The sequence below is a fragment of the Penicillium subrubescens genome, assembly GCF_028828155.1.
Source record: "Penicillium subrubescens strain IBT 31985 chromosome Unknown utg000007l_segment0_segment0, whole genome shotgun sequence".
Classification (NCBI taxonomy): Eukaryota; Fungi; Ascomycota; class Eurotiomycetes; order Eurotiales; family Aspergillaceae; genus Penicillium; species Penicillium subrubescens.
In genome coordinates, this window is record NW_026643157.1 from 2,018,930 (window position 1) to 2,042,729 (window position 23,800).

The window sequence follows — 23,800 nt, forward strand, 5'->3', positions numbered from 1 at the left end:
GTTGACTGCGATTTTTCGTTGTCTCGCATTTATATTATTAAATCCTGTCTTAGCTTCTTCAGCTATCGCCCAAGACAAGCAATAGTCAAACGAGATTCTTGATATGCGATGCACCCGGGTTTTTCGTTGGATCCCCGATTTTTTCGTTAGATCCGATTTTCGCATTTGCATTATCATATCCTCTCTTAGCTTCTTCTACTATCGCCCAAGACAAGCAGTGGTCAAACGAGATTCTCGATATGCGATGCATCCAGTTTCCTTTCCCTTGTTACGGATTTGCATTATCAGATCCGCTACTACCATGTTGATTTCTCAGCCTCAATTCATGTATTTCACTTTCATTCTCAAGTACTGTATTGCTAGTTACGACACGTACAGATTTAGGAGAACTTCATGAGGATGCTTTCAATAAGACAATCAACACCTCGATTGCTGAAGGATATGTATAATCTGAGGGCCAGACAGAATCAAGGTTCTGACCGAAGGCCCAGCACTAAAGTCTAGTGGTACAACAGCCCATGTATCTATTCGTCTCTCCCTAAGCCCAAAAACCAACAAAGACAAAGACAACGCCGGGACCATATGTGACCCGAGGGAACCCGAAATGCATAATCACGATATGGGCTAGGCTCAAGTGGCCGAGTACAAAACAATGCAGTAATAACGAAAGACGAGAGAGAAAAACCAGGAAGAACGGCAGGAAAGCAATGCGCGACGCAATGAAGTCTCAAGTGGGTGAGATCAAAAATCACAAGGTCATGAAATCGTAATGTATCATAATCCGCCTCACTCCAACAGAGGACGGAGAATTCCAAAAAGGCAAAAATACGCAAAATGCATCATGCAGACTCAGACAGTCCCGTACCGACCACGGTCTGAGCCAAGGAGAGCTTGTCCCTCCTGCGGAAGGAATTCACGCTCACATTCGCTGCGTGTGGGAGAAGTTGAAGGGATCCAGCCGCGCATCCAGCCGCGCACACGGCGCCATCGGCCACGGCCACGCTTGGGATCTTCATCGTCCCCATCAATTACACTCTCGTCATCGACATCCTGAGGACCGTACATAAGGAATTGAACACCCATGAATCCGTCTAAACCAAGTACTCCAAATGCACCAAGGAAAAACGGAATTGCGCGCCCGATCCACTCCCACCGGTCGTTGCCGTGTCCATCGGCCCAGCCACCGCCGCCATATGGAGGGAAATCAGCCCAGGCATTCGGATTGGTTAGGAGGGAGGAAGAGTAGAAGAGGTTTCCACTGAAAGCAGCCATAAATAGTAATGGAGAAAGACCCTCGGTGCTCTTGCGGCGGTAATTCTTATAGAGTTGTGGGGGCCGCGAGCCGAGATAAAGAATGGTCGACATCCAGGAGAAAATGCGACCCACGATCTCGATAATAGCCTCACGAGGGGCGTGAGAAATGGGTGGGTGAGGCAATGGCGATGGTGTGGGGTGTGCAGGGCTGGCCTTGGCTACCACAGCGCAGACCAAGGAGGCGATGAGCATTGTCCGGGGCAGTGCAAACGGCGGGCTTGTCGAGGTGCTGGCCACTCGTACCGATCGGCGCGAGGAGCTGAATTTCTCAGTGTTATATGGCGGCGTGCGACCGAGGTTCGAGTTGAGTGTTGAACCAGTCTGCACACCCATATCCTGAACCTCCGACTTCTTCTGCGTCATATCCACCGGTGCCGGCGCCTGGTGGGTCGCATCGTCGCCGGACAAAGCCACCCCCTGCAGAACGTCGCCTCGAGAATGGTGGTCATGCGGGTATGGCACCTCGTTGTACCCCGCATACCGGCGCGACTTATAATGAGTGTACCAGAAGAACTGAATCACTAGTGTGACATCGACCAAGACATAGTAGCTCGCAACCACGACCTGCCATCCCGCCTGGCGGGTGAATAGTGCCCCGAGGAGGTTACTCGCGTCTCCAGCACACCAAATGATCAGAAAGAATATTGATAACCCCGAAGTTGACTGCAGCTGATAATTCTTATAGATCTGCGGCAGTTGTGCGAACAGCCACGAGACGATGCTGAGAGTGCCGAGCACGGACGAGATCAGCGCGAGTGGGGTGGGTAGGCAGATGTGAAGGTGGGAGGAGATAGCGGTCAGAAATGGCGAAGAAGGCTCGCAGTGATCTGGTAGAGACCCTGATATGAGCGACTGAAGTAGAGTTACTGCCATGATCTGTTGAGATCGTTCAGACGAGGACGCGGTTAAAGTCCGCGACCTGCGTTATCGGCGAGGGTGGGAGGGCCGATCTGGGGAAGTGAGCGGGCGATCTGGGGTCCGCGGGAAACGAGACGGGTCGAGTTGAGAGAAAAGAAAGAGTAAAGAGAGAGGTCAGTGGTCTAGGGGAAGTGTCTAGAGAGAGTCTAAGATGAGAGGAAGAGAAGTGAGGAGAGCTGAGAAAGGGAAAAAGCAACAAGTCAAGAGAAGCGAAGGGCGAGGACAAGTCATCCGTCCCTCATCCCCTCATCACGAGAGCTGAACAGACGATCTTTGACCCGATCGGGGCGCTTATCAGCTTATCGTGAGATTAGCCCCCGTGACTCACCAGATAAGCGGCCCTGAGCCTACCACCAATGACCAATGAGCATTAGGAATTTAACTACGGAGTACTCCGTAGTTAGTTAAGTTAAAGAATTTAAGATTATTAAGTCCCTGGATCGGCCTTCCGATTTAGTCTGGTACACTTGCTCCATGCGGACTTCCAACCTATGTACTATCATCACTACTGAGTGTACGTGTACTTACATAAAACATGCTCCTCGGTTTCTCCTAACAGACTCAAACAAAATCAACGCGATATTTGCCTTTAGGACTAAACACATAAATAGCAAATCCACCCCGTTGCTGATTTCTATGCGGGCGATAATTCCCTTGGTGAAGACGAAATGTTTTTTGCGAATTGTTTCGAAGCAAAGGGGCATCCAGATCTTGGCAGGATTGTCAGGAAAGGCCGTCTCGTCCACAGATTTCGATTTTGTTGCGGCTACGACCTCGCAGATAGGGAAGGATTTCTTGGTCTGTTTGCTGGACTTCCAGGAGCTCTGGGCAGGTCGAGTGATTTCCACTGGGAGAAGTGGAAAGCAGAAGCCTTGAAACGCTACGAAAATGGCCGTCAGCTCCAACAAGTGATTGAAATATATGATAAGAACATACTGATCTGGCCAGCAGGCTGATCAGTAGTGTCGATTGAAAATTTGAGAATGTAGATACTTTATTTTGAGTGTCGTGCTCCATCCAGTCCGCGTATGTGGCCCTTTCACTCCAAGTGAGAAATTGCCAAATAAAAATTTCCGTCATCACGTCCTACCTTGACAAGTGAATGTTTTCTCGTATGGAGAAGGGAATGCCCGAGTCGAAAGGGTTGGTCAGGGTCTTTTATGTCGAGTTGACCAGCAGGCAGAGGTTACATGATGGTGTATTGAGGTGCCTAACCCCAAACGACAAAGCTAAGTGGATATGCATTCTAGTAGGCTGAAAAGGAGTGGTCTACACGCTTGTTAGTCTACATATTCAATGTGTTTAAAATCACATGAAGATAATAAAATACAATTGTGTGTGGCGGTATGTTATCGATAGCATAAATAGGTAGGGTATAAAGTGATTAATTAATGAATTAACTTGAACTGGGCGACAGTACTACTAATCGCAGGAAAAGATGATTTTAGTACCGCCCGACTTTATAACAAAGACAGCGGGCCTGCCAGATCAAACCACATGACGCCCCAATTCCTTATCGTACACTTTACAGCATCAGCGCAACGGCCAGGATTCCAGCAGCACCCATGAAGCCGGTCGCCAGGACACCGGTAGAAGCACCAGCACCGTTACCGTGGGGAGCACCGCCAGATCCAGAGCTGCCAGATGAGCCAGAGCTGCCGGATGAGCCAGAGGACGCACCAGTCGCGACAGCAGGGTTGGCGGTAGCATAATGGCTGGTGAGCCAGGCCTTGACGCTGCCGGGCAGCTGCTGGTACCACGAAGGGTAGTGGCCGTGCTGGATCTCGCTAACGATGGATGAGGCAGCCGTGGGGTTGGCCAGCTGGGACAGGTAGGAAGGTGGGATGGCGGTGGCGAGCACAGACTCGATGGAAGGAGGAGGCATGTCGAATCCGAGGCCGGAGGGAATGGAGATACTGGGAGCGGCGGTCACAGTAGGAACGTTGTTGGATCCGCCGTTGGAACCTCCGTTGGAACCAGAACCAGAGTTAGAGCCAGAGCCGGTGGCGGCGGGCAAGTAGGCACTGTAATCGGTGGGGATGTTGGTGTAGGCAGTGAGATAGTCCATATAGTCGGTGTTGGTAGCCCTAGTTGAAGTGTCAGTCAACATGACTCGGATTTGTTCCTGATGGGTGCATTTATCTGCTGGAGTTTAGAACTTACAGGCTGTTGAGCTCGCTCATCAGGCTGTTATAGTAGTCATCTCCACTGCCAGAGCTGCCATACTGTCTCTCCTCAACCTCAACTGCGGCGGAGGCAGCCAGGGACGACAGGAAAAGAACGGTCAAAGACTTGGAAAGCATTATGATTCACGAAAGACTGAAATGAATATAAAAACGAGGGATAATGGAGGACGAAAGTTGGCGACGAATGGGTATATGGAAAAGAGCGACACCTGAGAAATGCCCCCCGGCCGCCAGAGGGGAGGATCACCTTTTTAACCCAGATCGGATGCAATAGGAAGACCGATTGAGCCCCAATAATGGACCCTTGTTTTGGCGCGATGGGACCCTCTTGTGTTTTCAGCCTCTCAGACTCCATCATTGCTCGTATTGCCTCATTAAACTCAAGTTGAGGCGATGCAATCAGCGCCTTAGGAACAGCCGTTCCTTTACGCTAATGCAAACTTGTCAGCCCAAACGAGATCGAAGGTCCTCATCTCATCGAACCATAGCGAGCCCTGATCGACCATAGAGGGTCCATCTGCGGATTTCTCCAGGAATAATCAGCGAACCAAAGTTCCGTCGTGACTTGAGCCCAGAATCGGATAGGCGTAGCGGAGACATTTTTGAGGTGACTCGTATTCCTGGAGAAATAGGGGTCTCGGATGGAGACCAAGTCCCGTATATGAAGGGTCTACTATGTTGATCACACCTGAAAGGATCAGAATTGTCTAAGCTCAGATAAAGTTTGGGGGGCCCACTATGCCCCTGGAAGTCAACATCGTGCTGGGTCATGCAAACTCCACGATCTCTCTTCAGATATCTAAGGTAGTTGCGTAGACATTGACTATGGATCTGAAAATGAACACAATATACTTGTTGACTGGGCTCATGTGAGTATAAACTTGCGATCCTCTGAACCCTTAATTCAGGGTCCAGATCAGCAAGTGCGGGTCTTAGCGGGCACGTATACGAGGTGGGCGTGCTGCCCGTGGTTCAAAGGCTGAATACGAGGACGGCAGATTTTTTATTTATATTTTCTGACTTGTCCGAACGGGACCACGCGCCTGATGAACACGCTGCTTTCCAGCTGAAGCACTCTTCAAGATAATCAGATCAATATTGTACCAATCTATCTTTTTTAACATCGATACGGAGTACCTTGTACATACAGACAGGAGAACGCCTCTTGAACGAGCAAGTGAGTGACGAACTTCAAAGTCGGATCATTTATCACGAAATTATTCTCATCAAATAAAAATATCTCTCGTTCAATATCATTAGTCCATTTGTCCAATCTTACCTTCTCTAAGGGTCTTGGCAAAGATATAAAACTCGAAGTTTCCATATCGGGAAGGCATCCTTGTCACGTCTTTAATTAAGCATGTGCCACCATGGTTGAGGTTCATATTCTGCACGAAATTTCTCATTGGACGATTTTATTTATCGGCTCAGACTTGCATAGCCCTCCTCCAACAAGAGGGGGGCGGAAGTACGGAGTACATAACATTGCATTTGCTCCCAAAATTGATAAAGTGCAATAGATGCGTGAGAATCAGAACATGACATCAATTCATCTCCAGTCCCTGGCTGTCACAACTGTGAAATTCAACAAATCAGGACTACAATCCTTCAAAGAAAGAAATTGATAGTGCTCGGAATGGCGTTACCATTGCAAATTTCCACACTTGCTCTCGCTTAACCTCCCGACTGCAAATTGACGTCTTATCAGGACTCCAAAAGAAGTCTCGGCATCTTACTCTTTTACTTGGCATTTCGAGGCATACCCCCGACGATCTTGGCGATGAGTTCATTGTTTTCGAATCTTCCAGTCTGCTTAGTTGATATTTGATTGTCTTTAAAAGTGTGCAACAAGCCTCCCTCTCGACCCGGTGATCCTTCATCAGTGGCGTTTGCAGGAAGACCGCGAATCTATTCGACGGAGTCCTCCGAATAACTCGATCACACATGAGCAAGGCAACATTTACAGCCAGGGTGTTTTCAAAATGACATCGATTATTCGTCTCAGCTCTACACAGACATATTATCCACAAAATCTAAGAAACAACCTGCTATACTGTGGCCTAGTCCAAAAGGACAACTGCAAGTACAAAGAGCATCAGATTAACTACCACATATACACCTTCCAACCTTCGCGAGACCTCCCAATCTAAAAATCGCAATCTCGTTCAATAATCATCCTCCCCCCGATGCCGCGAGTGACTCCGACTCCGACTATGCCGATGATGATGGTGATGGTGATGATGACCACTCCCATGCTCATGATGATGCCCATGTGAATGTCGACCACCCTTATCCTTCAATTTATCTTCAAGGAAATTACCCACGATAGCACCGCCAATCGCACCCAGAAGACCGTGATCCTTCTTATGTCCGAAATAATATCCCGCGGCCCCGCCGGCAAGGGAGCTCCCGATTCCACGTTCACCCCCAGCGTCGACGTCTTCGTCTAACGGACGATTCTCGTCACTGCGATGATGTTGTTTGTCTGCATCGGACACATGGACTGATGGAGGGCGAGGACTGGCTGATGGAGTGTATCGTGGTTGGTCGGCGGGATGGCCACTGTGAATGTTAGTGAGCTGGACTCGATGCGTATGCGGTTTATACCGCGAGCGCGGGTTTCTTACTAGTAACCCAAATTCTCTGGTACTTTGCCTTCACTTCCAGGTGGCATTACTGCAGTCGTGACCGGACCGAGGTAATGTGGTTGCCCTACGGGTGTGTAACTTCTCTCCTGCGCGCCGCCTTGATAGGCCTCCGGGGCGAGGTGATAGGGACTTGGACTTGTGCTCGGATGCGGAGCATATCCGTAGATTGGATTTGCTTGTGGTTCTGCATTACCATATGGTTGCTGAGGTTGATAGCCAGGCTGCTGCTGATGCTCCTGAAAATGGGTCTGCTCCTCTGGTGGATAGTAGCCGACCCCGCCCGGCGTGGGCGTTGAGTATGAAGTGTACGGGTTGTAGGGATCGGCCATGATGGTAATGGATCAGTGAGCAGAGAGTCGATGGCAGAATTTCTGTAAACTGGAGAGAATTCTCGGTCGTTTTTCTCCTTATATGAAAGGCGAGAGAAGGACAGACCAGCAGTATTAACACAGTGAGTCGATAAGGAGTCTGCTGACGGGGGGACACTATATACATCATGGTGCGGCTGACCTGCCCGCACGACCCCCTGCACTGTAAGGATCTTGGCCCTGGAATGTGCTGACACCAATCACGTTGTGAAGGTGTGCGAGTAGAGTATAATCGAGGGGTCACCTCGGAACAACCATGATTATCATCTACAGTACGAGTGGGATATCTTGAAAAGCTTCAAAGGATTGGGATTGTGGGACGTCATCTTTCCAAGATAACAGAACTATGAAAACGACAGACGAGTAAATACGGATGACTCGGGGGTATTCCGGCAAAAAAAAATCAAAAAAGGAAACAACAAAGGTGGACAGGTTAAAGCATCCACCGCAAGGTCGTGCTGGTGGTTGATCAATTTGGGATCACGAGTCACTTGCGCATTGGTGAGGGAATGACACAAAGGACAGGCGAAAGGATCGGATGCACCGAGTGATTTGGCATGAATGCCGCAAAGGCATTGAGGATATGATGATGAAAGTTGAGATAAAGAATGAAAGAGGACCGGCCAGGTATATGTGCGCAGCACACTGGAACTCCTATTGGGATCGATAGATCTTATAGAAGATGAGAAAGAGCCTCGCCAGCCCCGGTGAATATATCAAGAGATGAACTGGGGAAACGGATTAAGTGGTACGTCAAATCGACTATGCAGTCGGGCTCTGTACACTGCGTGTTGTGCTGGAGTGCCTCTTGCGTTGAGACATCCATTTGACAAGCATCTCGTCGAGCTGGTTGTTCATCTCTTTAAGCCGTTTGCTTTCTTCCTTGAAAAGACGGCCAGTGACGGGGTGCTCAGGGCCAGCTGGGGGAATGTTGGATTTGTCGTGGACAATAATGAAAAGGTCGCGAATGTCGTTTTCTTCGTCGAGGTAAGATCGTAGACTGGCGTCACTCCAGGTCGGTGTGTCAACTGAAAGCGTATCCAGTGAGATATTAGTGGCTTCGCTGCGCTTGAGGTCGTTGACGTCGACCTCAGGCGACGACGGCGGGGAGATAGACTGAGCCCTCAATACGGCTTCCTTGATCACCCCGGGCGCGGCAATTGGAATATGAGACTCTTCAATAGGAGAGTAGTCATCCGGAGATTGCGATCTCGGCTCGGCGTGGCTAGCCACTATCTTCGGGGCGAATCTTTGCGGCGGGGATGTCACAGCAGGTTGGGCTCGCTCAGTTGACTCGTATGGTTCTCTCCACTGGGCCTCGCTGGACGGGCGATCAACAGGAGAAGCGAACGGGTCTTGGAACTCATTTGGAGTGGCAAATGACTCCTTCGAGGGGCTTCGCTGGCTAATGGGAGAAGCCACAGCCCCTCGGCTCTCGTTGCGGCTGTCGGTTTCACGCGATGTGACTCGCCGGATGGACTGGCCTGTCTGATTACCGATCAGAATCTCTCTTTCCTTTGTCGAGTCTGCTGTCATAGAGTCGGCCTGTCCTTCAGTTCGAGAGGTGGAAGTCAAGATGGATGGCGGTTGCTTTTGCAGCTTGTTACTGGTCTGCCGCTGTGGCTTGACAGTCCGCTGTTCTGGCGACAAAGACTCCGAAGATGTCTTGGGTTGAGGTGAAGCTCGGAAAGCAGATTCGGCTGGAGATCGTTCAGGCTCCTCGACATCGTCGTCGATGGATTTGTTCTTCTTATCCTTCCGCTTGAACAGACCACTGAGCATCCCAGGCTTCTTGTCCTTGCGCTTCTTGTCGTCTTTACTCTTGTCATGTGAAGTAGATTTGTCGATAGATTCGAAGCTTCCACGTCCAGGCTTTGTGGAATAGTCAGTTAATGATGGCCTAAGTCTGAATTTACTTGGGTGACATACATCTTTCCAGTCATTCGTCAAAGTGGTGCTGCTAGATTCGTCACGCAGCAGGTTAGGCGTGAGGGAAATCTTTTTCGGTTCGGCGGTATCGTCCTTGAAGAAAGAATCTGTGTTGCGTACAGTGCCGTTTCTGGATCTACTAACAGTAGGTTCTGTTGTTTGAACCCGGAATTAGATTATAACGTTCACAGTATAGTCCAGGAATGAGCTCTGCACGCTTACCTTCTGGATCAAAGAATTCCTCACTCGACCGTCTTGGTTCAGAGCTCGTTCGCTCTGGTTCTTGCTTTTCAGGCGCTTGTGTATCCTCAGTCCTTTCGGCAAGCTTCTCCTTCTGAGACTTGGTGCGGAGAGGCTCCACGACGATATCTTCGTTCTGCTCTTGAGCTTCGCCATCCTCCGACTCGACCGTTTCATCATCATTGAAGAAATCGCCGTGCTCATCCTCCTCGTCTGTAGAGTACTCAACATCTGATGCTTCGATGTACGTCGGTGGGGCGAAGTTGACAGTTTTGGCGTTTCGCCGTCGCATAGCCTTCTTCAGAGGATTCTTCGACTTCTCGGAATTATCCCCAAGCATGGTTGCGGAGAGGTCGACGTTGCGGTGTTTGTTCAATCTAGCGAGACGCTCGGTGGGAGTTTCGATGTGCTCGGCGGGTAGGTATCCAATACTTCCGTCTTTGACCACTCGAACAAGCCACCAATAACTGTTGCTATCGTCCAAAAGCACCATGGTATCTCCTTTGGCGGCGTTTGCTTGCCCATCGACGGTCGCGATGAAATTGTGAAGCGCGTAGACGAATTCAAAATCGATATCCTCTGCGGTCTATTAGTTCCGGTCTTATGTCAAGGAGTGTCTCCAATCAACGCACCATCGTCGATGGAAGGAGAACTAGATAGCTTGTCCATCATATCATCGTCCATAAGATCGTCGCTTTCGCCGTCCGCTAAGTCACCGTCTTCTTCATGGTCGTATTCTCCGTTGCGTCCTATCTCCTCGTCCATCTCGTCCGCTTCACCGTACACATCGAGGCCGTCTCGGTATTCATGATTGCCGTTTGAAGCGGGACTATTCAAGATCTCCAACTTGGAGTCTTGCTCCGCATGGCGAATAGAAAGTTCCTGGTGGGGAGCAGGCCGGCCGCCCCCAAGTGGATTAGGATGTTCGGGTTGCTTGGTATGATCTTTGGCCGAGGGGGTATCGTGATTTTGAAGGTCCAAGGTATCTAAACCATTGCCGTGTTAGCACTAGTGCACCCTGCCACGGAGAGGGGGATAATGTTTGAATGGGAAGGAAGGGGCTTTTCGGAACGTACCGGCTCGAATCATTTGAGGTCTCGTCATATTGAAGGTCGAAAAGAGCGTGGGATTGGCGGGGAACGGCCAGTCAGTGGATGCAAAGGTGTCGACACAAGGGGCGATTGTTGAACCAGCACTATCGGCGTTTAATAAACAAGAGACGAATGAGATATTTGCTCAGCTCTTGGCGGCAAGGTCTCCGGAACTCGTCAATTGAATCCTCAATGAGACCAGGAGACCAGGAAATTAGAAGGCGAAGTGATTGCCCCAAAAAGAACGACTGCGCCTTGACAAAAGGTGGGGGCTGGTGCTGCGCTTTCAGTTGCAGCACGGGGCACGGAAGGCACGGAGGCAAAGAGAGAAAGGAACTACTGCCAGAGCGACATTGAAAGGAAGAATGAAAGGGTATGATCGCAAAAGAGGTCACCGTCGGGGGGTCGAATCGCATCCCCAGACCTGGTCCAAAAGGAGGTTGCGTCCAAACAAGCGCCCCTTGCGCGCGGCTACAATCATGTAATCAGGGGACTTGGAGCCCCTGAAACCAAAGTGCCTAAAAGGGTAAGTAGGGTAAAGGGTTGGCGCCTTGTCACGTGATTCAATTGATGCGCATGATCTCTATGATCTCTATGACATCACCTCAATCCATGGGGCGCATAGTCACCTGACCTAAAGTCAGGTGACTATCCACTAGTCCCAATCAAGGCACCGCGCCTCCGTCATCACCCGAAATCTTCCGATTCCTCCATGCTCCAAATGCTCCAATGCTCCGCTGGAATTGGCCCTTGCTTGGCTCCAACCAATCTCTCCACTGGTGATTTTCTGATCTGACCTCACCTTGCTTTTTTAGTACTTCTTTCGACTTTCCATTTCTTCAAAAGCCCACCGAACTCACATTTTCCACAACTTCCTCCACCTTCAAACCCTTTCCCCATATCTTCTCCTACCGCTAGCCTGCCAGCGATACATAACTAGCGCCATATCCCCGCTTCTCATAACGCTTATCGCCCCACATCTCATCTACGCCTCCCAAAATCGTCAGATCAGAAAAACACACAATATCATATTTCACGCGGCAGAGGGTTCATAGAACCCGACTGCAAGCCTTGCGCAGGCTCGAAACCAGAACGACGTCACTCTACCTACTTGCGCTCTCATCGAGGGCATGGCGCACTCGGAGAGAAACGCTCTGGCAGGCTTGAGAATCGAGACTTCGTTCCACCAGCAGCGGTCAGGATGGCCGGAAGAGAATGACCCTGGGAGGAGGCGATCGGCAGCGGGTGGCGATGGTATCGAGAGCGACCGCACCAAGATAAATCATGACCACAACGCGCACTGCCGCGATGCTAATGAAGACCGCAGTGTGCTCAGTGAAATGCATTCAGCCACTCCTCCCATCTCAGTCCCTCGCGCCGAGGGTCGTTCGCAAGATAACTCCTCTTATCCGGATAGGCCAGATGATATCCAGGGCTCTCCCCTAGACAATTATCTAGAAACGCGTCGCTCCTCCATCACTTTCAACCCCAAAGTGTCCCTTGAGTCAGGCTTGCAGCGTCCGCTCGACGAGCCTTTGGCCAAGGGCGATGCAAGGAATCGCACCCCGCTGAAATTCGAGTCCCGGACCTCAGGCCTCCGAAACGCCCTCTCCCAAGACGATGACTCGATGAACTCAATTTCTGCCCCGTGGGGGGATGACTCGAAGCGATCGAATGAAGAGCGGGGTATCCCGACCGGAGCCTCCCGCGAACGACACAGTGATTCCATGCCTGGCACTGAGTTGGATCAGCCCACCTCTCTCACATCGCTTTCGACAGTATCTCCCATTGCTGAAGAAGTACGAACACCACCTGGCAGTGTCAAGGACTCTTTGCTGTCCCCGCTTTACATCACTTCGCCAACGCAATCATTTGCGTCCCCAGAAGATCGCAGCGCATCATGGTCTGGGGGGTTGATCACTCCTTTTGGGAGCAAGTCTCGCAGGTCCACTTTGGATCGTAGCAGTAGTCTGCGCAGCTCTGCCACCCGAAACCGGCGGTCTACTAATTCGAGTGGGAAGTCACCCGCCAGTACGTTCCTATCCATGTGGTCTACCAAGGACGAGCCGGCCGCGTCTCCTGACGACGAGGGTCAAATGGTGGGCACAGACTACGTTCTTGGAAAGCAGATTGGCTTCGGTGGTTTTAGTATTGTTAAGGAAGCCTACAAGGTGGAGGAGCACGGTGCTACCAAGCGACTTGCTGTCAAGATCGTCAAGAAGAATGTTACCGAGCGCAGCGAGAGGGAAAACGAGGAAGTACAAGCGGAGTTCGACCATGAGGTTCGAGTTTGGCGGTACCTAAACCATCCTCACGTCTTGACCCTCGACGCCGTTTATGAGACCGACTTCGCCACCTTCTGTTTTACCAAGCTCGCTATTGGCGGCACCCTTTTCGACCTGGTCCGCCAGAATCGCCAGGGCCTTGACATGATGCTCGCGAAGAAATATACGTACCAACTCGCCTGCGCAATCCGATACCTGCATGAAGATGCGCGGGTGGTTCACCGCGATATCAAGCTGGAGAACTGTCTTCTTGACCCTATCGAGTCTTCCGACGGCACTACATCGTCTACTCTAGTACTCTGTGACTTTGGAATGGCAGAGTGGATGACTACCGATGATGGTGGTGTATCGCCCGACCCTTACGATGAGGTCGCTGATCGTCCTCCACCCAAGCAAATGGGTCCTGCCGACTCTAGCACCAGTGTTGCAGGTAGTCTGGAGTATGCCTCCCCAGAACTGCTCGAGTCCGTAAACGGTATCATCCACCCTTCAGTCGACATCTGGGCCTTTGGTGTGATTGTCTACACAATGATTGTCGGGTCACGGCCATTCCAAGACTCTTTCGCCCCTCGCATCACGTCCAACATTCTGAGTGGCACGTGGAATCGCGAAGCAATTCTGAATGGAGTCACAGACGAGCTGCTTCTCAGGGATCGACAGGATGCCCTTGACTTGGTCATTAACTGTTTGGAAATGAACTTTCACAAGCGATGGACCATCCGCGACATCCTGGCCAGCTCCTGGCTGCGAGAAGTTGCTGAGAGTACTGAAGAAAGCTCACCAGACTCAGTGTGGAAGCTTTAAACGGTTCAAGCGTCACAGCTATTGCTTTTATCTTGCCTTTCTATTGCGAACTCCTTCTTGAGAGGTGAATCTCTTCTGTTCTTATTTGCTTTTTGATCTGGCGCCTCTATTGCTCGAGCGCTGGCGTTTCGTTTTGGAATTCTTGATCACCATGATGATACCCATTCGTTACCATCGCAAGATTGGCAACATGATGTTTCTTTTCGCCTCATGGCTTTTCTTTGATTGTTTTTTTTTTTTTCTTTCGGATTTACTTTGGATATCCCCCCGATTTCTAGCGCGTCTTTTTGATTGGAAGGTACTGGGCAAACACGACTGGACGGATAACGATACTACTCTACTCGCGATGGGCAAGCATGGCGTTTTCTTTTTCGGGGCATTTCTCTCTATTCTACTCTTTGGTCATTGGTCACTTTTTTTTTCTTATTTCACGATTTGCTGCTCTCCTATGGCACACGTTATAAGAACGGTCCTGGAAACTTTGGCTCTGATTCGATTATGTTCTATCTCCCCTATGTACGGAGTATTCTGTTCTATTATTTAAGTTGGGTGTATTTCTCTCCAGTCAGAAAACAAGAAATACTAGAACTACAATAACCTCTCTCCCTCCATGCAATTTCATGTTAGTTTTAGATTTCTGAAGGCTCTCCTATAGCGAAGTCCCACATAATATGTTGCAATCGACATGAAAGTGAAAATTTTATGACCCAAAACATATTCAAGGCTAGATAGTATACATGTACATATAAAATGCTCGACCAAACACAAATCCCAACATCCAAGTCTTCTACCAAAATTACAATCCTAATTCTCCCACACCCCCTCTCCAATCCACAACCCAATTACCAAAGCCTATTCTCAGGCAGAACCTTCTCCTTCTTCGTGCCAGCAGCCGACTTCCGCTCCTCAGGCGACCGGAAGAACAAACTAGGACCCTCCATCGGCTTCAACAGATGCGCCAAATAACCCCGATGCGCCGGATCACGGTAATACTCAATATCGCGACGACGCGTCGGATCCGGCAACCGATACTTCAGTCCAAGCGTATCCATGACCTTCGCCTCGGAGACATCCTCAGCGGCAGCAGCACCGTCAGCCTCGAGCAGAGCCTTGGGCCCGCTCTCGGCCGACCACGCCAGCGATATGAAGGGGTGCGACTCCATTCGCAGAATGTGGCGGATGGCTTGGCGGGTGTAGAAGCGGGTTGTTAGGGAACCGCCTGCGGCTTCGACGGCTTCGATTGCGGAGGTGGAGGCGCGTGAGACGACGAGGTGGATGGGTTGTTTTAGGGCTGTGGCGGAGCCGCCGAGGACTTTGACGCCGTCTTTGCTTTGGTGGATGCACCGGGAGTGGGTGAGTTCGCGGATGGTGATGGGGCGGGTTGGGTCGATGCGGCCCTGGTCGATCCACTCTTGGATGCGCTCGAGGTTGACGGGGGCCATGTCGAGGGCGAAGCTGGTGAGGAAAAGGCGGTGTTAGCTTTATTGGTGTTTCTGGGTTTCTTTCTAGGGTATGACTCGGTGTATAGTGAGGGATTGAAAAGCCCAATTGAGGCAGGGGAAAAACGTACATGTTGTTCCATCCCCTCTCACCGTGCACGACGATATCAGGCGTCTGACCACCATTGAAGCGCGCAGGGACCTTGCCGTGCTGCTTCTGACCCTTGTGACCACGTCCGGAAGTTTTACCCTTGCCGGAAGCTGGACCACGACCACGGCGGATGCGCTTGTTGTACGCTGTGGGATTATCGGAAAGCGAGGAGAGAATAGAGGCGTTGCGGGATTGCTGGAATGTCGGGGTCAGGAAGGCCAGCGGCGATGCCTGGGTGAAGGGCCGTGCAATAAATTGCGACAGCTGCGTGGGCAGCGCCATCAATCTTGGTGGCATTGTAACGGTTTGGCCGGTTGAATTGTCTCGAGTTCGTTTGTTGGTCGGAACGAGGATGGAGATCTTTGATGAGGCGGAGAAATGTCGGGCCGGACCACGGACTTGGCATGGACCACAGGCACTTGAATACACCTCACTTTCGAGTATTGCGAGCATGGGAACTCCCAAGGGAAATTGTAACAAAACACCATCAAATTGGTTTAATCTATTTCCTATTTTGAACTTGTTCATCTTGCACAGGAATTGAAATATGGTACGGTATGGATGAATCTTCTTGTTTGATATGTTGCGATGGTGTCGCCTAGAATAAAACTCCCTAATATGCTAATGCACTACAGCAATGGCCCGGTTGTCCGTAGGGACAAGCAAATGAGAAATAACAAATAACGCCTCAGATGCCATCCCCAACCGAAAAATCCGGTTTCGTTGGGGAGGCGAACACCATGAACCCCTTCTAGCTTGGGGAACGCCGAGAAAAATGCAATCCGCGATCATGAAACGAAATATCTGTACATGAAAAGAGAGAAAAAATAGGGGTGATAAAAGATACACAGCGAAGGGTAAGGTGGTGTAATTGTCTCATGAAAAATAGGTCATAGCGCGATCACGTCGTTAGCAAGGAGAAGGGTGTAGGACGGGAGTTTGGTCTAGCCAGAAAACTGAGTGGGAGGGAAGAGAGGCTGGAAGTGGATTTGGTTCCACGACTCTGGGTGGATGTATGGGAGCAGTCCGGTCTTGCGGTCAGTGGAGGATTTACCCAGTGGCTGATAGTGCATGTGGTCGAAGGGAACACTGCGCTGATGCTGCATGGAGGTGGAAGGAGGTGGGATGAGCAAGGTGTTCACCGAGCGAACGGGTCGGTAAGGGGAGTTGCGGTTGGCGAGGAAGTAAGATGGAGAAAGGTGCTTTTGCGGAGTGTGGACAGAGTAGGCGGACACAGCTGGCGAGACGGTGGCAGACGAAACGCCGTAGGGACTCTGGTGACGACCCAATTCCGGGAGAGCAGTCGTGTTGTAGATGCCCGATGCCATGGTTGAAGGAATGGCACTGGAGGGCATCTGCATAGCCCAGTTCGAATTCCGTTGGTAGGCGGTAGGCATGAGAGCCGGCACCGGCAGCTGAGAGACCGCAGTGGAGGGAAGAGATTGAGGCATAGTGTTGGATGAAGGGAGATTGGGAGGTGGGAGGCGTGCAACATGTCCGGCCATTGAGGTCTGAGCGACGGGCGCAGAAGTCGGGGTCAAGACTGGTGGGAGAGGAGGAACCACGGAAGTCATGTTTGATGAAGGAATTGTCAAGGAAGGAGTTGTATGAGCAGCAGTCATGGCACGCTTAACGGGGTGAAGCTCATCATCGTCATCGCGGCTTCGCTTGCGGGGTCCACCCACAGCAACCTCGCCCAGCTGTGCAGTACCCGGGTAGGGCAGGCCAGAAAGTGTCCCGAACCAGTTAGATTGTTGGGGCTGCGACTGAGGTCGGTATGCATCCATCGGGGGTGATGGGAGCTTGGATAAGGGCGAATGCGCCTGAAGACGAGGCGGCGAGACTCGCATCAACGGGGTCTCTCCTTCAGCGGGAAGCTTGGAAGCTTGGTTGAAGTAGTCGCTGAAAAGGCCCAACTTGGTGTGCCATTCGGCCCATTTCTCCTTAGAAGAGAACAGGTCGTAGCGAATGTTGCTGAGGAACTCGACCTCCATGATGTGGATCTCCTGTACTGCGATGCCAGAGACCTCGGCCCACGTCTTATTGGTGTAGGTGTTATCGTCGAGGTCTAGAGCTGAGTCAGCATTTTCTTTTCTTATCGCGGGTTTATCTGGAGGGCGGTGAAGCGATAAAGCAGCAACTCACATTTATTGCCGAGCATCAGAGCAACAGTCATCAGCCGGAACTCGCTGCCTTTCTTTCCCTTCACACCGGAGTTGAACTTCTTCAGTCGGTAGATGAAAAGCAAGGCCAGCAGAATCACATTCTGGCTGACTTGGGTGGTCGCAAGAATCGAAGCCACCCACTTTTGGAATCCGACAGTGGGGAAGGCCTCCGAGACGAGAGAGAGCGCTGGGTTGCGGCGATCTTCGATGGCTTGTAGTTTGGGGGTCTTCTCGAACCAGAAGAGACAGGTCATCTGCGAGAAAAAAGAGATATCAGTGAGCTGAGTGTTCTGCCAGATGAGACTGCAGTATAGATTCAGTGAGCTCTTACCTGAGCCGCAAACTCAGCCAAAGTGCCATTGCTGTTGTTGATGGACGAAGGAATTCGCAGCACTGGGGTTGCCGTCGTTCCCGAGGACTTCTTCTGGCTGACCGGCTCTGTGACCGGGGCTTCTTTCACAGGCGCGGGGGCCGATTGAGTCGCTGAGTGGTTGGACTTCATGGAAGCTACCATGGACGACGAAATCGAGCCGTAGTTGGATCGCGAGTGATTGTGCAGGTGGGAAGGCATCGCATGGCCTTTCCCGCCGTAGGCCGCAGGTGGGATGGCATTGTAGGCGACACCAGTCATGTCGCTGGGAGGAGTGGGCAGACCGTCCCGGAAGGGAGCAGTCCAGCACGATCCTGTCGTCTCAAAGGCCGGCTTGATCGCAGGATATGTGTGGGAGGTCAGGTCGACGGTTGGAGTGATGGGGCCCAGAGTGGTGGAAGATCGAGAGTCGAGCGTTGGAGGAGACATGGGGATAGAGAGAAGAGAAGTTGAGAAGCAGGTCGACGACACATGTGGGAGTAAATCTGGCCGGGCGCTTTTGACTGTCAAACAAGGAAATTGGTGGATTCAGGCAGCGTAGGTAGAGTAGGCAGAGCAGGCCGAGAGAAGTTGTTTAGACAGCCATATCCAGGTTGGATATCGAATGTACCGAATCGGTAGGCACCGTTCGTGGGGTTCCTTCCAGGCTCAGGTTGGAGATAAGTAGTGGACCTTCCCCAATTGGGTAGAGTAGGCAACAAAAGGCGATGTTGGAAAGTGGTGGCTAAAGCAGGCGACAATTGAATTCAATGGGGCTCGTGATCGAAGAATAAGGGAAGGAACGAAATGATATAAGAAATGCGGCGTAGTTCAGTTCCAGAGGGGCAACGAGAATGATGTATATGGAAATAGCCAAGAACCAGTCCATCTAAGGAGGAGACTAAACCCGTCTAGAGAGGAAGAGAACCACCCAGTCAAAAGGAGTGGCACCTCAGAAGTAAATTTCCCAAAATTGATAATTAATCAAATAATTCAGAAAGGTGGGAATCAACCCCCCATAAAGGAACGTTCACGGTTAGGCGGGACAGAAGAGAGAGAGAGAGAGAGATGGATAATAATAATGAAATAATAAAAATGATATTATTTAGTATTTACCAAATGGAAAGGCTGAAGTCAAGGCATCATCTCCAATCCTTCTTTTTTATTTTTTACACTAATAACCACAGACCAAGTCCACTCTACTCAAGGACTAAAAAGGGAGAGGACCCAGGGTGCGATGGACCCATCCGGAGAAAGCCAGAGTAGCCATACATGGGACAGAGTTTGACCCGGACGCAGGTCCAGAGGGTTGATCCTCCTTTTTTCTGGGCTCGTTTGGGTGCCGTTTTAGTCCATCGACGGTAACTTCTGGATTTCTGGATGTTTAGATTGATTTGATCGTTTCTCAGCAACCAAATGTTCCCATCAGCCAATAGAATGAGGATCTTGTCTCTTAGTCTTCTCTCTCACCACCCCTTTCATCACTTCTTGAATTCTTATAGTGTTACTGTACTTCCATTCATACTCTCGACGACTAGGGAGTAATTTCAAGAATTTAATTTCCAAGTGAAAGGAAACAGACGAGAATACCGGGTTGATGTCAGAGCCATCGGGGGAGGGTCACAAGTGTGGATTTGCAAGGCCTAGAAAGGGTAAGTCGCAGAGTAATGTTTACGGAGGTCACTGATCCCGGCCCTTCAAAAGTTGAAAGCGCAGGGCGCAGAAAGAGCAGCGCAGCCTTAGGGCGGAGCTGGGCGGAGGCCTACTGAGTCTGGCGTAGCGCAGAGACACACTGAAAGGTGGAAGGGTGGAAGGGATGGGGTCAGCGCAAAGGGAGGCGAACAAATGAAATAAATGAAATAAAAACGAAAACGAACCGAAAAAGAGAAAAATGCGGCACGAAAAAATTATTAATTATTAATGAGGGGAGGGAAAATCACATCGAAGATGGAACAAGTTCAGCAGTTCGGAGGACAGATCCAAGACCTGCTGGGGGTTCAAAGGAAGGACCCATATCAGATCCAATAATCAGTCGGGTTTAGCGTCGTTGCAACCGTCGGCCCAATGCCTCTTTCTCTTTTCCCCTTGGTACATTGGCGTTTTCCAAGTACGAAGCCATGATTAATCATGGCTGGGAGAATACGATACAAGAATGGATTTGAGATTAAGAGTACAAAGTTACATTAACTCTAGAAACCATTCTACTTCAAGATGAATGAGATAGCAGTTAGCAGTCCAACTTTGTGTCTTAAAACTACCAAAAATAAGTGACTAGAATGATGGCTATACATAGTAGTATGTATACATAGTACTTTGTACTTTGTAGAGTCGAAAAGTGGTCCATGTTTTCTGTTTTACTGTATGTAAAAGGGTGTACTCCGTAAAAGTGGCCTGGGCTGAAGGTGCGCGCAAGCATGTACGCCTCCGCTACTGCACCAGGCAGGGTAAGAAGAAAATAGTGGGCTAGAAGACCCAAGACCCGAGACCCAAGAACGCAGGGCTAAGGGGGGTGGTTGCCGGGAAGCGCCTATGAGGGTTTGAGCATTGGTGGCTGATCACTAGTGGGAGTCGTCACCAGGCGGAAAGTAAAGGAATGGGAAGTGAGGATTTAGGACTGGGGGGTTCAACAGGAAAACAGAGCATGAAAAGGACATGGTATTGTAAAGTATGAGTAAATTACCAAAAAAGAAGATGGCTGGTGACAGAGGAGATGGGATCGGCCAGTGGGATTGTGGTCTGGTTGTACTCCGTATTTTACTGTACATCGTGTCGAGAGAAGATCACTTTCCGGGTTAGGAAGGGGGGCAAACCCACGGTGACGGTACATGGAAGGGATGAAATCGGGCGTCTCGGTCTTTGATCGGCAGAAAGAATGAGGTCGATGATACTCCGTACATAGTGTTGGATGGTGTGTATTGTGGTATGGGTATTGTCACATTCCCGGGAAATCAGTCAGAAGTCAGAAGTCAGAAAAAATGGGGAATGCCGATGGCTGAGGTAAGCCAAACTTTTCTGCTTTTCTGCTTTTCTGCTTTTCTTAGGGTACCGACTTCCCAATTTCCCAACTTCCCAACTTCCCACCTCCTTCCTCTCTACCAATCACATCCTTCCTCACTCATTACCCATGCCCCCCTCCCCAATCATTGCGTCTCCCTCCCTCCAACAGACCAATCAGATCCCTGCCAATCCCCAGTCCAAAAGGATAGGCAGCAGTGACTGGTCCGGATCCTGTCCTTCCCTGACATCCTCTGCACTCTCTCGGACCTCTTGAACCTCGCTGGTCACTGTTGGTCCTGTTCTTTCTGCCGGAATTCCAGGATGTGAGGATCCACCACCTCACGCTTCCGTTGTATAATCCGAGCCACCCGCCTTCGTCCTGGCCTTCCTCCTAGAGAGGTGGCCCATCACGGGCTATGACTGGTCCCCGGGGATCCAACAGATTCAAACCTGGCCCCGTCATTTGCTCCTTTGTTCATTTGCCCCACGAGGTCTTGGGGCTTTTTGAGGCTTTACCGACCTTGCCTAGGTCCTCTGAGTCTGGTCCAAGGTGTGAGCACTACTGAGGGGGACATGCTTCATGGTGGGAGTATGTCAGCTGTCCGTGTACGACGGCCGAATCATGATCCCATGGTTAGGCCATTGCGCAGTCTTTCCGAGGCGATCGTCCGTTTTCCATCTGCTCATCTCGCCTTCAACTACCACTAGCCCGCACCACCAGCACTAGCCCATGGACTTCTTCCATGATGCCGATGACTGCAATCATGACACGGTTACCCGGTGACTAGTCGCGTACTCCCCGACAGGTTGTTAGCCGTCGCTTCTCGCCTGCTCATTGGTCTCGTCCCCATCTTTTTTTCTCTTGGGGGTTTGCCTCTTATTTTTCCCTTTCCTTTCTTTTTTTCTTTATTTTCTTGGTCATCACCACCACTGACCAGCCTTGGGTAATTTCCGACTGCGGTGTGAAGTCTGTTCTTCCGACCTTCTTTGATCGACACCTTTCCCTTGTCTCGGTCATGGAGAGGGGGGCACATCACGACTAGTTTACAACCTAGCCCAAGGCGGGCTCCTCTATTCGCCTCTTGAGTTGACTTTGCCTAACCGTTCGGACGACTTGCCTTTTCGTTGCTTTTTTTCCTCTCTGCTTGTCCGGGCCTGGTCCGGAAAGAGGGCTATCACGTAGTAAGATTTCAGGACAGGCGTCGATGGACCATAATCTGATAGTTCGGGCCCAGCCACTCGGGACAAGAGAAGTGTAGACGGCAAAGCTGCTCCCGAACTTCGTACATCGTCCATGCTCCCTTTCCTGCAAGCAGTTAGAAGTACGAAGGACCCCGTACCACGACTCCAAGAAACACTAATGGAGTGTGATTAAAATTCAATATTACGCAGTACATCAAAGTATTGATGCACGGAGTTCATATTAACCAACTTACAACTACATATCTGAATCTCCAACTAAGAGGGGGCCATGGCAATACCGGACATGCGGGCCTCTGATTCGTCCGATCAACATGCAACCTCCGCCTGTGCGCGCGGATATCCTCTCTCATCTTTTGCACCTTCCAAGCGCCGCATGTAAAACCGGAAACGAGCTTTTAGCTGGCCGTTGCCATCTGGCCGCTTTAGGTCCCAAATTGGGGTCGTTTGACGTGGCTGGGTTCAACTAAAACTAAACCCTGTCCAACATCGTTGCACCTGTGATCCATTCTGCCTGTAGTCTACAGTAACTAGGCTGATAGGCTGACTTTCTAATCGTCCAACCGACCGACAAATTAACAGGCCTGCATCATCTAAATCCAAACTCGATCTTTAATAGGAATGGGATGGGATGGGATGTACTCCATATCATCTTTAACTGCTCCAGCGTACATCCCAAAAAGAGTTCTATAGTTTGTCCTGTGCAGCAGCAAAAACCACAAACTATACGCTTCTAACATTCACTTATGTATACATAGTAACATACTTCCCATAATTACTCCGTGGGCCGGATCTATCCCCGATTCGGAATTGTAATAGGTCGGATCTCGCCCAAGACACTGACCACTACTCGACGCGGTCGCGTTTTGTGGGCACGCGCCTCAAGTGATAAAAGTGACCTATGAGTAATCAGTACTCCGTACTCCGTACAAATGAGTGATACTACTACGGAGTACTGTATAAGTATAGACCGATGCAAAAATCCCGGTACCATGTCACGCACCACGAACCATTGTGCATGTTAGGCCGAGGGTGATGGTGGTGGTGGTGGTGGGTTTTGATGCAGGTGGTCATACTCATAGTCATATTTACTCCAATTATTTTCATATTTTCATATAATTCCTTCGTTTATATGTATAATTTACTTTTCTCCTTAACGCCTCCGGTACTCCATCGACAAGGTCCCTTTCCATGGCAGGACAGGGGGCACAAAGCAGGATGTACAGTTGGTTGAAGCTCGGCTATCACGCCACCTAGTCAGGACTGATAATTGAAAGGCAGCTACGAATGTGAAACTCGAACGGGATGTTGGCTTTGCGAATCTTTGTTCTCCCGTCCTTTCTTGATGTGTTTGCCGCCACTGGTTGCTTGCGAGGGCGATCAAAGCCTCGACTTTGTTGTGAGTCTCGGTGTGAATCATGTTTTTGATTACGAAGTACATTTGCTTGAAGACCTGGGTTGCTTAGTGGAGAGTGTAACAGTAGATTGATTGGATAATGAAATCACTGGTCAACGGGAGACATATCAAGAGACAAAGCGGAGGTTTTTCACTACTACGGGACTTTGTCTGGTTGGAACTTGGTGGACACGCGTTGTTGAACTCGCGCGGAGAAAAAAAACCGAGCAGAGAGTCTGCCAGTCGACTTTCATCAAGCCGAGTCCACTTTTTTCTTGATTCCCTTTTTTCTTTCTACGGTCGGGTTCTTGTCTCTGAGC

At 50.3% G+C, this 23,800-nt stretch overlaps 7 protein-coding genes across 7 annotated transcripts; 1 reads left to right on the top strand and 6 right to left on the bottom strand.

Annotated features, from left to right (window-relative positions):
• Positions 1-849: 849 nt before the first annotated feature.
• N7473_010504 (PQ-loop repeat-containing protein) lies at positions 850-2,187 on the bottom strand (the record flags this gene model as incomplete). Its single annotated transcript, XM_057156443.1, has 1 exon — positions 850-2,187. One exon carries the CDS (start codon positions 2,185-2,187, stop codon positions 850-852), a length of 1,338 nt encoding a protein of 445 aa, XP_057005098.1.
• A 1,570-nt stretch (positions 2,188-3,757) lies between these two features.
• N7473_010505 (uncharacterized protein) lies at positions 3,758-4,535 on the bottom strand (the record flags this gene model as incomplete). Its single annotated transcript, XM_057156444.1, has 2 exons — positions 3,758-4,319; positions 4,396-4,535. 2 exons carry the CDS (start codon positions 4,533-4,535, stop codon positions 3,758-3,760), a joined length of 702 nt encoding a protein of 233 aa, XP_057005099.1.
• Positions 4,536-6,583: 2,048 nt separating this feature from the next.
• N7473_010506 (uncharacterized protein) lies at positions 6,584-7,395 on the bottom strand (the record flags this gene model as incomplete). Its single annotated transcript, XM_057156445.1, has 2 exons — positions 6,584-6,980; positions 7,046-7,395. The coding sequence occupies 2 exons, from the start codon at positions 7,393-7,395 to the stop codon at positions 6,584-6,586; spliced, it is 747 nt and encodes a 248-aa protein (XP_057005100.1).
• Positions 7,396-8,196: 801 nt separating this feature from the next.
• N7473_010507 (SH3 domain-containing protein) lies at positions 8,197-10,707 on the bottom strand (the record flags this gene model as incomplete). The annotated part of the gene is made up of 5 exons (XM_057156446.1): positions 8,197-9,306; positions 9,364-9,515; positions 9,586-10,182; positions 10,236-10,589; positions 10,680-10,707. 5 exons carry the CDS (start codon positions 10,705-10,707, stop codon positions 8,197-8,199), a joined length of 2,241 nt encoding a protein of 746 aa, XP_057005101.1.
• Positions 10,708-11,824: 1,117 nt separating this feature from the next.
• On the top strand, positions 11,825-13,783 carry N7473_010508 (serine/threonine-protein kinase; the record flags this gene model as incomplete). Its single annotated transcript, XM_057156447.1, has 1 exon — positions 11,825-13,783. One exon carries the CDS (start codon positions 11,825-11,827, stop codon positions 13,781-13,783), a length of 1,959 nt encoding a protein of 652 aa, XP_057005102.1.
• Positions 13,784-14,489: 706 nt separating this feature from the next.
• Positions 14,490-15,695, bottom strand: N7473_010509 (mitochondrial 54S ribosomal protein uL15m). Its single transcript, XM_057156448.1, has 2 exons — positions 15,354-15,695; positions 14,490-15,238 (listed from the first exon to the last, which is right to left on the bottom strand). Exons 1-2 carry the CDS (start codon positions 15,668-15,670, stop codon positions 14,626-14,628), a joined length of 930 nt encoding a protein of 309 aa, XP_057005103.1. The 5' UTR covers positions 15,671-15,695; the 3' UTR covers positions 14,490-14,625.
• A 622-nt stretch (positions 15,696-16,317) lies between these two features.
• Positions 16,318-18,337, bottom strand: N7473_010510 (uncharacterized protein; the record flags this gene model as incomplete). The annotated part of the gene is made up of 3 exons (XM_057156449.1): positions 16,318-17,441; positions 17,519-17,792; positions 17,870-18,337. The coding sequence occupies 3 exons, from the start codon at positions 18,335-18,337 to the stop codon at positions 16,318-16,320; spliced, it is 1,866 nt and encodes a 621-aa protein (XP_057005104.1).
• Positions 18,338-23,800: the final 5,463 nt, after the last annotated feature.